The sequence below is a fragment of the Carex rostrata genome, chromosome 16 (assembly GCF_964058835.1).
Source record: "Carex rostrata chromosome 16, lpCarRost1.2, whole genome shotgun sequence".
Lineage (NCBI taxonomy): Eukaryota > Viridiplantae > Streptophyta > Magnoliopsida > Poales > Cyperaceae > Carex > Carex rostrata.
Genome location: NC_135933.1, coordinates 3,971,560 through 3,984,933, shown reverse-complemented (window position 1 = coordinate 3,984,933; position 13,374 = coordinate 3,971,560). Strand labels below are relative to the sequence as shown.

At 32.7% G+C, this 13,374-nt stretch overlaps 2 protein-coding genes across 2 annotated transcripts; both read right to left on the bottom strand.

Moving 5' to 3' along the window:
- Positions 1 to 244: 244 nt before the first annotated feature.
- Positions 245 to 3,538, bottom strand: LOC144567683 (uncharacterized). The gene is made up of 5 exons (XM_078317848.1): positions 3,390 to 3,538; positions 2,830 to 3,130; positions 2,077 to 2,235; positions 1,048 to 1,343; positions 245 to 493 (listed from the first exon to the last, which is right to left on the bottom strand). Exons 1-5 carry the CDS (start codon positions 3,465 to 3,467, stop codon positions 245 to 247), a joined length of 1,083 nt encoding a protein of 360 aa, XP_078173974.1. The 5' UTR covers positions 3,468 to 3,538.
- Positions 3,539 to 7,663: 4,125 nt separating this feature from the next.
- Positions 7,664 to 11,177, bottom strand: LOC144567008 (uncharacterized). Its single transcript, XM_078317028.1, has 5 exons — positions 10,851 to 11,177; positions 10,205 to 10,505; positions 9,820 to 9,978; positions 8,680 to 8,975; positions 7,664 to 8,076 (listed from the first exon to the last, which is right to left on the bottom strand). Exons 1-5 carry the CDS (start codon positions 11,046 to 11,048, stop codon positions 7,906 to 7,908), a joined length of 1,125 nt encoding a protein of 374 aa, XP_078173154.1. The 5' UTR covers positions 11,049 to 11,177; the 3' UTR covers positions 7,664 to 7,905.
- Between the last annotated feature and the right edge of the window lie 2,197 nt (positions 11,178 to 13,374).

Sequence of the window (13,374 nt, the reverse complement as noted above, 5' to 3'; positions counted from 1 at the left end):
TCTTGAACAATAACACTACACACTTGGTACCAGATTTTGCCAATTCAACAAATAAGCGTGAATAAAAAGAAAAATGCAAAGTAAAAAAATAATGACAATTGCCAAGAACAGTAAGTAGCATCTTACTTCAACTCATAAAAACCTGACACCATTTTAACTTACATTAGACTAAAGAAAGAAAAACGAGATTAAAGAGAGAATTAGACAAAACAACAACAACATACACCGTACTATAAGCAACTATTTATCCTGACATGCCCATGAAATTAATACCAGAAAAGAACGTTTTGATTTGGACCATTAGATTTGAAAAGGACTGCTTGATTTGTCCCCAAAAGTTTAAGACACTTTGATGACTTTCCTCTTTTGGAATTAATAAGACCTTTCCCATATCAGACTGAATCAGCCCCTTGCTCGATTCCTTTTGATAACTTACCTTTTTCCGAATTGCAAAGGCCTCGTCTAAATCAGACTGTGTCAAAGCTCTTGGGGTCTGCAAATAGATCAAATAGCATCACATTCTATTAAGTGGCTAATAGCGTACAAGATATTATAATTGATGAAATGTATATACAAGATCTTCCAATTGGTAAGCTATACTCACACATAAGTAGAAGCTTTTTAAATGTCTAATCAGGGGGGGACACAACAAATATTTTTCAAAAAAAAAAGGGAAATTGGTAAAAAGAAAAATAGGTTGTCCTATATAATAGAGAGTAGATATGACTCTGGTGGGCCCTGTAATGGTCGACCCAGTAAAAGGCTGGTACTTGCATAGGATTAATGATTGAATCTTGTTTTTTATCTAGTAATTTCAGCCAGTAAACAAGAAAGCAATAATACAGTGTTGTACTCTATATTCCAATAGTCCTTGCAACATATCAAAAACACCAAAAGTACCTTCAAAAGCAAGTAAAATTCCATATATACCAAGTCACCATCATACCAACATGTTATCCCTTGGAAAGAAGTAAAGAGGGGGGCAATTTTGGCATAGAAAACATTTACTTTCAAAATGTGCTAAATGCACAAATTAATTTAACTTACATTAATGCTTTCCCCGTTTTTCTCATGAGCCAATAAATCTCTAATGGGAAATTTGGCAGCTTGCTTACACAGCTCCAGTATGTCAGAACCACTGAATCCTTCACACATAGTAGCTATACTCTCATAGTCTATGTTTTCTTGCACTCTCTCTCCTTCCAGAATTGCCCTCAAAATACTGACTCTTTCACTCAGGATTGGTTTCCCTATTTCAAATTTATATGTAAATCGCCTAAGGATTGCTTCATCCAGTGCTGATGGCCGGTTTGTGGCAGCAAGAACCATCACTTTTGTATTAGCTGGTACGGATAGAGAAAATTCATTGTTATTTGAAAAGGATATAGCAATGACATTTTCATTATTTGTGCAATGAATTCACTTTGATTATCGTAATTTCATTGGAACAGTTTCTAACAATAACAAGCTTCCAAGCTTAATAAGTAACAGTGGGAGATATCCCAGTGCTAGCTGTAAAATATAGCAGAACACCAATGGTCATCCACTTTTAAATAGCTTCTTTTGTTTATGTCACAGCCCTCATATTGGAACAAGTGTTAACCAAGAAAAACACCATGTCAGGAAAGTTTGGGCATCTTCTAATAAAAGGTAATTTGGATGGTACTTAAACAGGGAAATATATCATTTCTTTCTTTCTTAATTCAAGAATAATGCTTTGTAGTGTATGTTTCAATAAAAACTTGCATTTAATAAGATACTGGACTGCACAATGTGTGGTGTTCATATTGTTTCTATAATATTACAGCGCAATACAGACAAGATATTCACCTCTACAATTTTATTATATTGTTAATTCCAGATATTCACCTGGGGTACCACCTGTGTACAGCTTGTTTGTAGTTGCCTTGAACAAAAAACAAGGCTACTATATTCAGCTTCTACCCTGCTAAGGCGATAATAATTACAAGCACATAACACAGAGCATCTATTGGCAACAAAACACTCGCATGACTACATGGACATTGATGTGCATGCACAAAAGCTCGTTAGAGTTTTAAAATTGAAAGTACTCACGGTTGGAGGTGAAGCCATCCCACAAGGACATGAACTCAGTTTTCAAGCAAGTCATTATCTCATTGTCAACATCTCGGCGCTGTCCCAGGAAGCTATCCACTTCATCAATGAAAATTATTGCCGGCTGAAGTTTGTTAGCAAGACTAAACAGTGCAGCCACTGGATTTTAATAAGACAACAAAAGAAAATTACCAGAAAAATTTGGTATGATGATATTAATAATTCTCACAAAGAAAATTATTTTTCATTTTTCTCTACCAATTACTTATGGAATTATGACATGCAAATAAGTAATAACACCAGCTAACAAGCAAACACAACATTCTTAAGGTTATTTTCCACAAAAAGGGAACATAGGAAAATATTTCTGTAATATATAATATAATTGTTCATTCCAGTTCACTGCTATCAGAGCAAATCAATGTACCACTTTTTCTCATTCCAAATTTACTAAAAATGAAGCCATTAACTCAGATGTAAATTTCCAAATTTAATCAGTATGAAGAGTATTTAATATTCCTATTCTTCAGTAACAAGTTTCAAATGTTACACAGTCCAAAATATTGACTGCAATTTGAAAATATAACAAATGGATAAACTGGTATTAACCCAAAGATAAAATCAAAATGATAAATGAAATATAATAAATGATAAAACCAAAATATTGACTGCAATTTGAAAATATAATAAATGGAATAAACTGGAATTTATAGATCACAACTGCATATAACTAAAATGATATTTAAATTTTACCTAATTTCAGTGATTCACCAAACAATTTGTTCATCAAATTTGAAATTCTAACATTTATGAAAACAGCACCAGACTCCTTCGCAATGGCTTTGGCAAGCATGGTTTTACCAGTACCAGGTGGACCGTACAAAAGCACTCCTTTTGTTGGGGTCAGAAGCTTCCCATGACCAAATACTTCAGGCCGTTTTAGCGGGAGGATAACCGATTCAACCAAAGATTCTTTTACTTGGTGTAGACCACCAATTGAATCCAACTTAACATGGATATCATCTGGATTGACTACATCACTTGCTATCACATCCTGAAAGAAGAACAATGAAAAATGATTTCATTGTGACACCGACCACTTTTGCAGTACAGTACTTGAAACAATATTGTGACAAAGTATTCATCTCTTGTTTTAGCTTATCCTTAATCATTGGTCAAATCAACTCAAAATCTGACAGTAAATAACAAGGTGTTAGCTTGTACTGTGTCGATCTTAGTCAAAGGACCTAACCTTTTCTGGCTATTCACAAGGGAATGAAAAAGTGTAATAAAGGAAACAATGAAAATGAGACCTCGTATGAGTTTACGTTGACAAGTTTGCCAGCAATGCACTTAAGAGAGACCCTCTTCGTGGTCAGGACCCCGCCCATAGTATCTCTTCTGATTTTTCTGTGGGACTGTTACTGGTAAATTTCCAATGAAGGAAGTTGTACAGTCGTGAGATAAAGAGAAAGGTAAAGGGAAGTGGGGGGGATCCGTTTTACTCTGACATTTATATAGTTTGAATTTGGTCGGTGGAGTCAGAGTGGCGCCGTTGCTTCGAGAGGTGTGAGCGACCGTGCATGCAGTGTTCGCTTCGGTCATTGCTCCGTCAAAATCTTTTGGCTTTATTTTGTTTCGGGGCTCACGTACAGATGCTGAAGCGACGTCGAAGGTCAAACTCCCTTTTGGTCTTGGGACTTGGGGTTAAATCTGCTGTGATTATAAAGAGATCACAGGACCCTGCGATTTCAAATCTAACCTTCTACTTTTTGAAATACACAAATTTCAATAATACTTATTTTTCATGCACGAATCTCTAATCGGATAAATGGATGGATATGGAATAACAGGGTCCTGCGATCTCTTTAGAATCACAGCAGATTTATTTCCTAATTTCACAAGTCACTGGATTCGGACTCATTCAGTCATTCTGTTCTATCTATGAACTACCAACTTTGTTTTCAGTTTAGAGTCTCAATATAAAAGTTTTTTATTCGTTTTTCCATCTACATCGCATTAAGCATACTACAGAATAAAATTAAAAACTAAATAAGTTACTCTAGTATAAGTTAATTTTATGACAAAAATTAATACTTTCTATAAATTGAAGAAAAAAAAAAAAAACAAGATGGAATAACGTGCTATAATTTGAAGAGAAAGAAAAATAAGTTAAGATCAGTGTTTTAAAATGCGGTTTTGTTCATGCATGCGGAAGGCCTCTGCATACCGCAAATGTGAATTTGTATGCGAAATTATATATGCGGTTTTACTATGCTTTGTTAAAGAAATATGGATGAAATAAAACTAATTTATATCTAAAGACTTATTTAGTCTAGTGGTTTGTGCTATTTATCATATTACAAAGGTTATAGATTCTAATTTTCTTCATCGCAAAATAACTTTTAGACTTTTTTTAAGTTCGCATGGACCGTATATGTGTCCCTATATTCAAAACAGCATGAACTTGACTGCATGAGATTCTATATGCGGAAGACCACTGCATAAGCATATGCGGCCGCATTTTAAAACACTAGTTAAGATAGAGGAGCAAAATTAGGGTGTGATGTGCTCATCAAGAGAAGTTGGTGAGCATACTTTCGAAAAGCTATCAGATTGATTTCGAATTACAAATTTAAACCGTTAAAATCCATGTACTTCGTGAGTGATGCATGTACATGCAAAAAATTTAAAGTTTCAAATTCATTTAGTACATGATCAAGTGGTCCAAACAATGATAAAAATGAATATATAAAACAATATAAAACTTATAAAATGTTTATTGTTTTGACTGCTTGACCATGTACTAAATGAATTCGAAACTTTATAAGAATGATTATCTTTTTTTTCATATGTACAATACAAACTTAAAAAAAATATTTATAAGCTAAAAATTGTAATAAATAATCATCTAAATTAATTTCATTGATAAATGAGAAGATGAAATATTTACCTTTGATGAGAAGTTTTGGTGGTAATTAATGGTGAGAGTTGCATATGAATGAGTATTCACATTATATATTCATAACAAATTTCAATACTTGCAAAAATTATAAAGGTTAAAGAATAAAATTGTTAGCTTTTATTTATAGAGAAGATTTAGTTCTTTAGCACTCCTCAAATCTAGAGATCCACTTACAACATTGGTAAATTACAACATCTTACAAGAATTCAGTTTTGTGATTTTAAAAGTTTAAAAAGTCGATCTAAATCGTTCGACATGATATTTATATTAAAATGTACTTGGGCATAAAATTTTACATCTTTTTTAAATTTTTTTACTATTTATTGTATTTTACATAACTGCTATTTTTAGACAATTCTGGACCACTAAAAAACAACAGTTTTATAAAATACTTAATAAATAGTAAAAATTTCAAAAAAAATGTAAAATTTTATGTCCAAGTACATTTTAATAGATATATCATGTTGAATGGTCTGAATCAACTGTTTGGACTTTTAAAATGATAAAACTGAATTGTTGTATGATGTTGTAACTTACAAATATTGTAAGTGAATCCCTCCTCTTTTACTATTAAGTCAAGTATTGATAAAATTTTCTTCTCTAACCTAATAGATGGGGGGAATTTCACGTATACCCCTCAAAATTTTCAAAATTACGTATTTTCCTCTTTAAACTTTAAAAATTCACAAATTTACCCATTTATTGTCTTTTATATTAAAACTCATTCTAAAATTTCAAAATACTCATTTTACCCTTTATTAAAAGCATATAAGGCTCATTAGACTCATATTTGAATCTGAATGGTTCATCTATCATCTAAATTTGAATCTGAAGGGTAAATTTGTGAGTATTTGAAGTTTATAGGGGGAGAATGCGTAACTTTAAACTTGAGAGGAGAAAATACATAATTTTGAAGTTGTTGAGGGGTATATGTGAAATTCCCCCTAATAGTAAGAGTTAACTTGTACTCGCATAGATAATGAATAAATACATGATTATATATAATAATTTTTGCATTGTCATATATGTGATAATATTAATTATATATATCATATTTATATTATTTTATCTGTAGTTTATGACAAAATGAATTGACGCAATATTTTATACTTTTATTTATTTAGTCGTTTATTTTTTTTTTAATTAATGAGATCATTAATTATAATTTTCATATTTTATGATATTATGTAAATGAGGTGTTTAAGGTGATATATTTAATTGTTTGTTATATGTTTTTGTTAATTATATAAGTTATTAATTAATTTTAACGAGTAAGGACGGAATACAAATAAAACTAATATTTAACCAATGAAGAAAAAATAGGAATAAAACTAATTTTGAACAGATATAGATACGAAAATATTCCCATCTAACCGTACCGGATCCATTGATATATTTTTCAATGAGATCATTATTTCCGTTTCATATATAACCTATGGACAAAAAATTTTAAGTTACTTTGCTCAATTATATTGGGTTCATTCATCTATATATACAAGTCAACAAATTGTATTCTAGATTAATTACCAGAGATTTCTGAGAAAGAATTGGTTTACATGCATGGGTTTTGAACCTTTGAAATTTTCTGAAATCAATTTTATATATAATTTTAAACTAGACAGGCAATACTAACTACTAAATATAAAAACATCTTTGTTAAATTAATTTCATATGTTGTTTAAGCACACAGATATAACACATCACATCTATAATAATATGCCTACAATTTTACTTCTCTAATTTTGATAACCATTTTATTAATTATCGTGGTTATCAAATAAATAAACATAGTTAATTATTGATATATTCCTTCTTTATAAGTACTTGGGCAATTGATACGTGTTGGATAAAAATTTCAGGCAACCATTAACATATGCTATCGCATGAGATGAAGTGTACAAGTAGAGAGCAAATTAAGCTTTTTCAATCAGTTAATTGTTGTACAATTAGGAGAGAAGAAACTTTTTAAGTGCTGTTAATATTGTTAGTCACATATGAAAAGAACTCTTTGGTGTCAATCGATGCATACAAGGATCAGTATTGTGGCAAATGCATTGTTTTTAAAAATGCATTAATTGATAATGTATATTTCGTCAAAACGAATACTTGAAAGGCCGTTTATGGTGTGCGCAATATTTATTTAACTTATGCATTCGATAAACACGGACTATATTCGGCCATAACTCATGTTCCTATTTAAAAATCACATTAGCAAAATACAAAGCATCATCACACACGTTTTGCAAACATAGCATGGAATATTCTATTGCAATAAGTTCGCACTTTAAAATAATTTGGGCAAGAATTAAATTTGTAATTGATATATAATACGGACGTGATTTAAATTAGTTAATTATTCCTACAATAGAAATAATCCATCAAAAATACTTATATTTTACAAAACAAACGATAATGTTCATAATTTTTACGAATACTATAGAACAAATAGGCAATTCATCAATACATGAAGTAATACGAAAATATCTTGAGGGATATTGCTTAACGTTTCTTAACTCATGAGTTCAAAATGGTACGAAATCTAACGAGTTTTCACAGCACAAGTTAGAAATTTTTTGGACAACTTAGTTTTACGTCAAAGAAGATATTGATTAAACCATTTGCTGGGTTTTGCATCGGTTTCCTTTAATGACATAATTGTATAACAATATAAGACTACAGACTCTTCCACTTTAATTAGCAACTAAAAGATCAAAAAAAGTATACATATATTTTCCTCTAATAGTCAAAACCCCAAAATGACTATTACCCCAAAAGGGTGGAACAAAAAAACTTAGTACCATATCTGAATAAGATCAATTGAATTGCATAACACCCGTGCCAGACCAATTGTCACAAAAAAAAATCTACTGCTCAGCAATTCGAGACATAATCTTGGATATCTCATAGATAACATTATGGACATCATCTCCCTCCTGAGTCGTCGTTTCAACCCCCAGTTTGGCTCCTTTTGCCTTTTTCCCTTTTCTAGCTGATAATGCCTTCTCCAGATCAGCCTGTGTCAAAGCTCTTGGGCTCTGCAACAATAGTTTCAGATAGGATCATGATTTATAGACTTGGTTAATTGTGAAAACTTACACAGGTTGAATGTGAGTTGCTTATCTACAATACTGTAATGATAAGCTCAACACCTAACAAACCTTTCACACATCTGGCTGGGAAGAAAACACAAGCATAAAACATAAACAAACAAAAAAACAGAAAAAAAAGCAACAAAGTTGTCGCCATCATACCAGTCCTTGTACTAGTATGATCAGAGATACTTGCACTTAGTACAGAATATCTTTGACTTATGGTCCACTAAGAACTAACAAGATTGAAGAATGTACAGTTGTATCGGTGTTTAACAGGAGAAAAGATAACATTTTTTTATCAGAAGATTGATGTGTCCCACTATATTAAAAAAATTGCAGAAGGAAGATACATCCCATATAGCCCACTCATCTCAAAATATTCCACCTTATAACCGATCCTGTTTTTTTTTCAAAAACTATCCAAGATATCCCACCTCTCATTTACATGAAAGTAGCAAGGAGAAGTGATATGGACATCTTTCGTGGGGCACACAGAATATTAATTTCTAAAAGGGGAGGCAGGGAGGCACAAGTAACAGAACTTACACTATCAGACTTCCCGCTCTTTTCATTATCCAATAGATCTCTGATGGGAAAATAGGCTGCTTGCTTGCACAACTCGAGTAGGTCGGAGCCTGTGAATCCCTCACATAATGCAGCTATGTGCTCATAGTCTATGCTCTCGTCTACTTTCTCACCTTTCAAAATAACCTTCAAGATCTTCACTCTTTCGCTCTGATTTGGCTTGCCTATCTCAAATACCCGTGTGAACCGCCTTAGTATTGCCTCATCCAATTCTGATGGCCGGTTTGTGGCAGCAAGAACCATCACCCTTGCATTTTCTATTGCAGCAGACACAAATTATTGGTTACTAAAAAATCGCAGATATGCAGTTTAATTTTTTGAATAAGTGGGACAGTTTAATTTTTTTGAATAATTGCAATAGTTTCAAGGATACCCTCACAAAATGTCAAAATTTTACTTTTTTCTAATAAAACCGCTAGATGAGAAAAATCCCAATACTAGATAACAACGTCAAGTATCTATCATTTCTCTTCTCACTTGATAACTTGTTCAAAAGTACTCAAAAGGCCTTTGTTTTTGTCCTTTCATATCTAGGATATAGCTGAGAAAAGCCAGTAATTTGGGAGAAGCGGGAAGGACAGCTATCATGCTCTCAACTCTCAAGTAACATGTGGGTCCCTCTGGGTTTTGTAGGGTTCTGCACCAGATTTCTCATATTGCAAGGGTACATAATGTTTTACTAATTAACAACAAAAACAGCCACTAATTTATTTGTTAGCCATTTATTGGTTTATGAATGTTTTTTAATTTTCTTTCATCAGTGGTTCAGTTTGTGTGCTCCAGGATAGTTTCTTGGTGTGGAAAAGCACTACTTGTTAAAAATTGTTGCTAACCTAATAATAACAATGGTAGACTAGTGCAGACAAAATAAACTCGGTACGCATTTATTTATTTTTTCTCTTCCTTCTTCAGTAAAATCATCACAGTAAAACTTGATAAATTCCTAAATCCGTGAGATGAATCCAAAAAACTAATAACTACAAATCAAACAACAACAGAAGCATTGACACATGCACATGTACATAGAAACTAAAAGGGTTGGTCATTTCATATGTATGATTATGAGTATCATAATGCAAGAAGAAGTCAGAAAGTACATACTATCAGTTGTGAAGCCATCCCACAAGGACATAAACTCAGTTTTCATATTTGTCATGGCTTCATGGTCACTATTTCGTCGCTGTCCCAAGAAGCTATCCACCTCATCAATGAAAATAATTGCTGGCTGAAGCTTATTAGCTAGACTAAAGACAGCAGCCACTGCATTTTACCAAAAAGAACAAAGATGAAATCACCACTACGCTAAACAGGAAACATATTACTAGCAAAATGGTCAATTTAAACTTGGCTCAGCATTAGTAGCCAACCTTAGTTCTGATCGTCTATACCCCGTTTAGAAAATCATGTGGACAATATTTCACAGTACAGCGTTAACATATTAGGGACAATATGAAAAAATTGCTCCCTGGTTTATGTAAAAAATTACCTAGTTTCTGAGCATCACCAAACCATTTGCTCATCAAATTTGAGACCCTAACGTTGATGAAAACAGCACCCGACTCCTTTGCAATTGCCTTAGCAAGCATTGTTTTACCAGTCCCTGGTGGACCATACAAGAGCACTCCCTTCTGTGGGGCCAAAAGCCTCCCATGGGAAAATATTTCAGGTCGTCTTAGAGGAAGAATAACCAACTCAAACAAGGCCTCTTTTACTTCGTCAAGACCACCTATTGAATCAAACTCGACATCAATGTCATCTGGATTGACCACATCACATGCTATCACATCCTGTAAAACACCACCAAATTAATTGAGATTTAATGATTTGACACAACATTTTAAATATAATACCAAATTTATTATGAATTTGACATCAAATCTATGTTTTTGTGTTTTGCATGATGCTAAACATGAGAGAGAACTATAAATAACACTTAGAACATGTACAGGCTTCCATATATATATACTTTATACTTCATTACAAGCCAAAAACCTCAAAGACTAACTAAAAATATAATTTAAAGGAAACAGAAGGTCTAAAGTTTATCGATTACGGTTAGCTTTAATCTCTTGGCACTAGCTGTGCTTCAATTGGTGTGTGGCAATAAAGAAATACTAAGAAAAAAATAAAACCTCATAGGTATTGGTGTTGACAAGGGGGCGACCAAGGCGCTTGGCGATGGCCTTCTTCTGCTCCAAGGCTTTCTTATTTGAGCTCCGATTAGGGTCCAGTTGGCGGAGACCGACATACAACACCAGCGAGCTCAGCGCCGCGCTCACGGCGTACAGCATCAACTCCTGCACCACGCTCGTGTCCGATTTCCTCGCCATCCCCTTGGTGTACTGTCCCCCTTGTCCTTTATTTCTTTTGTGGGTTTCGTTTGTGGTCTTCTTCGTTTCTTTTTGTTTCCTGCTTTGTTTGTTGCTTGGTCGAGAAGCTCAGAGAAGGAAGTGGAGCAGTCGTGTTAAAGCCTTAAGGGGCGAAAGATGGAGGGCATACCACTGGTGCAGCGATAATACCGAGCAATAATTATGTGGGCTCCATTTTCAGAGGCGGAGTGTCAGTTGACATAATTTGGTAATGGAGTAAGGAGAATTTTGACGGGTTGGGTCTAGGCCGGGTCGACTTAAACCGTGTCTTTATTATTATCATTTTTTTATTTCATAATGAATCGGATCAGGTGGGCTGAATAAAAATAGAATTCGATCCGTTGTCTTAAATTTTTGGACTGTACATTTATGTCTAGGTAATGGGCCAATGGCCCAAGTAATCGTTCATGTTCGGTCTGGGTCGACCAGGTATTTTTTTTGCCCAACTATTTTTTGTTTTAAAAACTTCAAAGCCTAATATTTTATCAGCAATTGAATATCACTAAATAGTAGCAATCATTCATTAATATACTTAATTTAATCGTACACTGCATAATAGCAATTTGAACTCAACTACCGCTATAACTATATTCATATAAATACATTATAATATTTAATAAATATAAGAACTAACTAATTGAGAAATTAATAATATGAAAGCAAAATAATTTACATGTTTTAACACTATAATAATCTTTTTAGAAAAAAACACTATTAGTATAATATTACTATTAGTAAAACAAAGAAATCGGTTGGAATATCCACTTTTGTTAGAAAAAAAAAAAAAATCGGATAAAACTGGTCCATTGATCAGGGGATGGCCACCAAAGGAAATTTGCTGCGATCGGAAAGAATTGCAAGATTTCTATTATTTCAAATTCAACCTTTTATTTTTTAAAATGCACAAATCTCAATAGAAATTACTTTTTTATACAAATTTTAAAATAAATAAAAAGTTAGATTTAGAATAACAGAGTTCTGCAATTCCTTTATATCACAGCAGATTTATTTCCAATTTGTTGTGGGGAGCTAAGTTCGATTCAATCAAACTGTTAAGGTTTAATCTTCTCCTTGAATGAATATTGTTCCTCTGCTACCAAGTTCCAATGGTTGTAAGTCTCAAGGCAATCTTGAGACAATTGATTCACGTTAATTAGTTTTGAGTTATATTTTTTTTGTTCTCTCGTCTCTGTTCGTTGCTCACCAAGAAACCTCAAGCATGTCGGTGGAGATAAGGAGATCATGAAGATAGTAACCCAGCAGAGCAGAGACCCATGTACGGTTCTTTTTAGGAAGCTATCACCGAAAGGAGAAAAAAAAACAGATATCACAAAGCAAAATTGCGCTAAAATATCTTTTTGTCCTCTATTATATTTCGGTTTAACCGAACAAATCAAAATTTACTTCAGTTTATTTGATTCGATTTTTATTCTATTTTAGTTCAGTTTAGTTTGAGTTTTGAAAACTGAATAAAATTTTAATTTGCTTATTTTAATTCAGTTTGAATCAAACCGAACTGAAGTGGCAAATAGGGGTGTCAATGGCACCCTTACCCGTTTATTCGATCCGTATCGTATTCAAGAACATGGATAAGGGTAAGATTTTTTAGCTTATCGAGTACGGATAAGAGTAATGAATTTTTTCCATTATTTTACCCATTTTCAAAAATAAAATTATATATATAGAGAGAGATATTTGTATGAAGATGACACATGCTATAATAAAATTTTGTATTTTATTAAATTTTTATAATACAAATTGGTTGTATTCATTATTACATTTTTCTTTTATTTATTTTTTTAAAAATATTTTATTCAAAGTACAAATGGAAATGTCAATGGTACTTTTTTATCCGTCAATCTGTACTATATTTGAAAAGACGGGTAAGGTTTAAGATTTTTTTCATTATCAATACGGATATGAAAATGTCTCCACCCAATCTGTATCATACCCGTTGATGCCTCTAGCGGGGAACACACCCCTAGGTATGGCTGCATCGGGTCAGATCGAACATAAACTTTGCTTATAGTTTAGGTCTGGTTTTTGAACCATATATTTGTCAAAATGGTGTGTGTATTTTTCAAATTTTGTTATGATTTTGTTACTATTTATTAAGATGGGTGCAAAAATTTAATGATCTGAATATAGCGATTTTGTTAAATACTTAATAAATAATAAAAAAAATCCAAAAAATGTAAAATTTGACCTGCAAGCACATTTTAACATATCCATCATGTTAAACGGTTTGGATTGACTATTAGGACTTTGAAAATTGAGAGTGTAATTC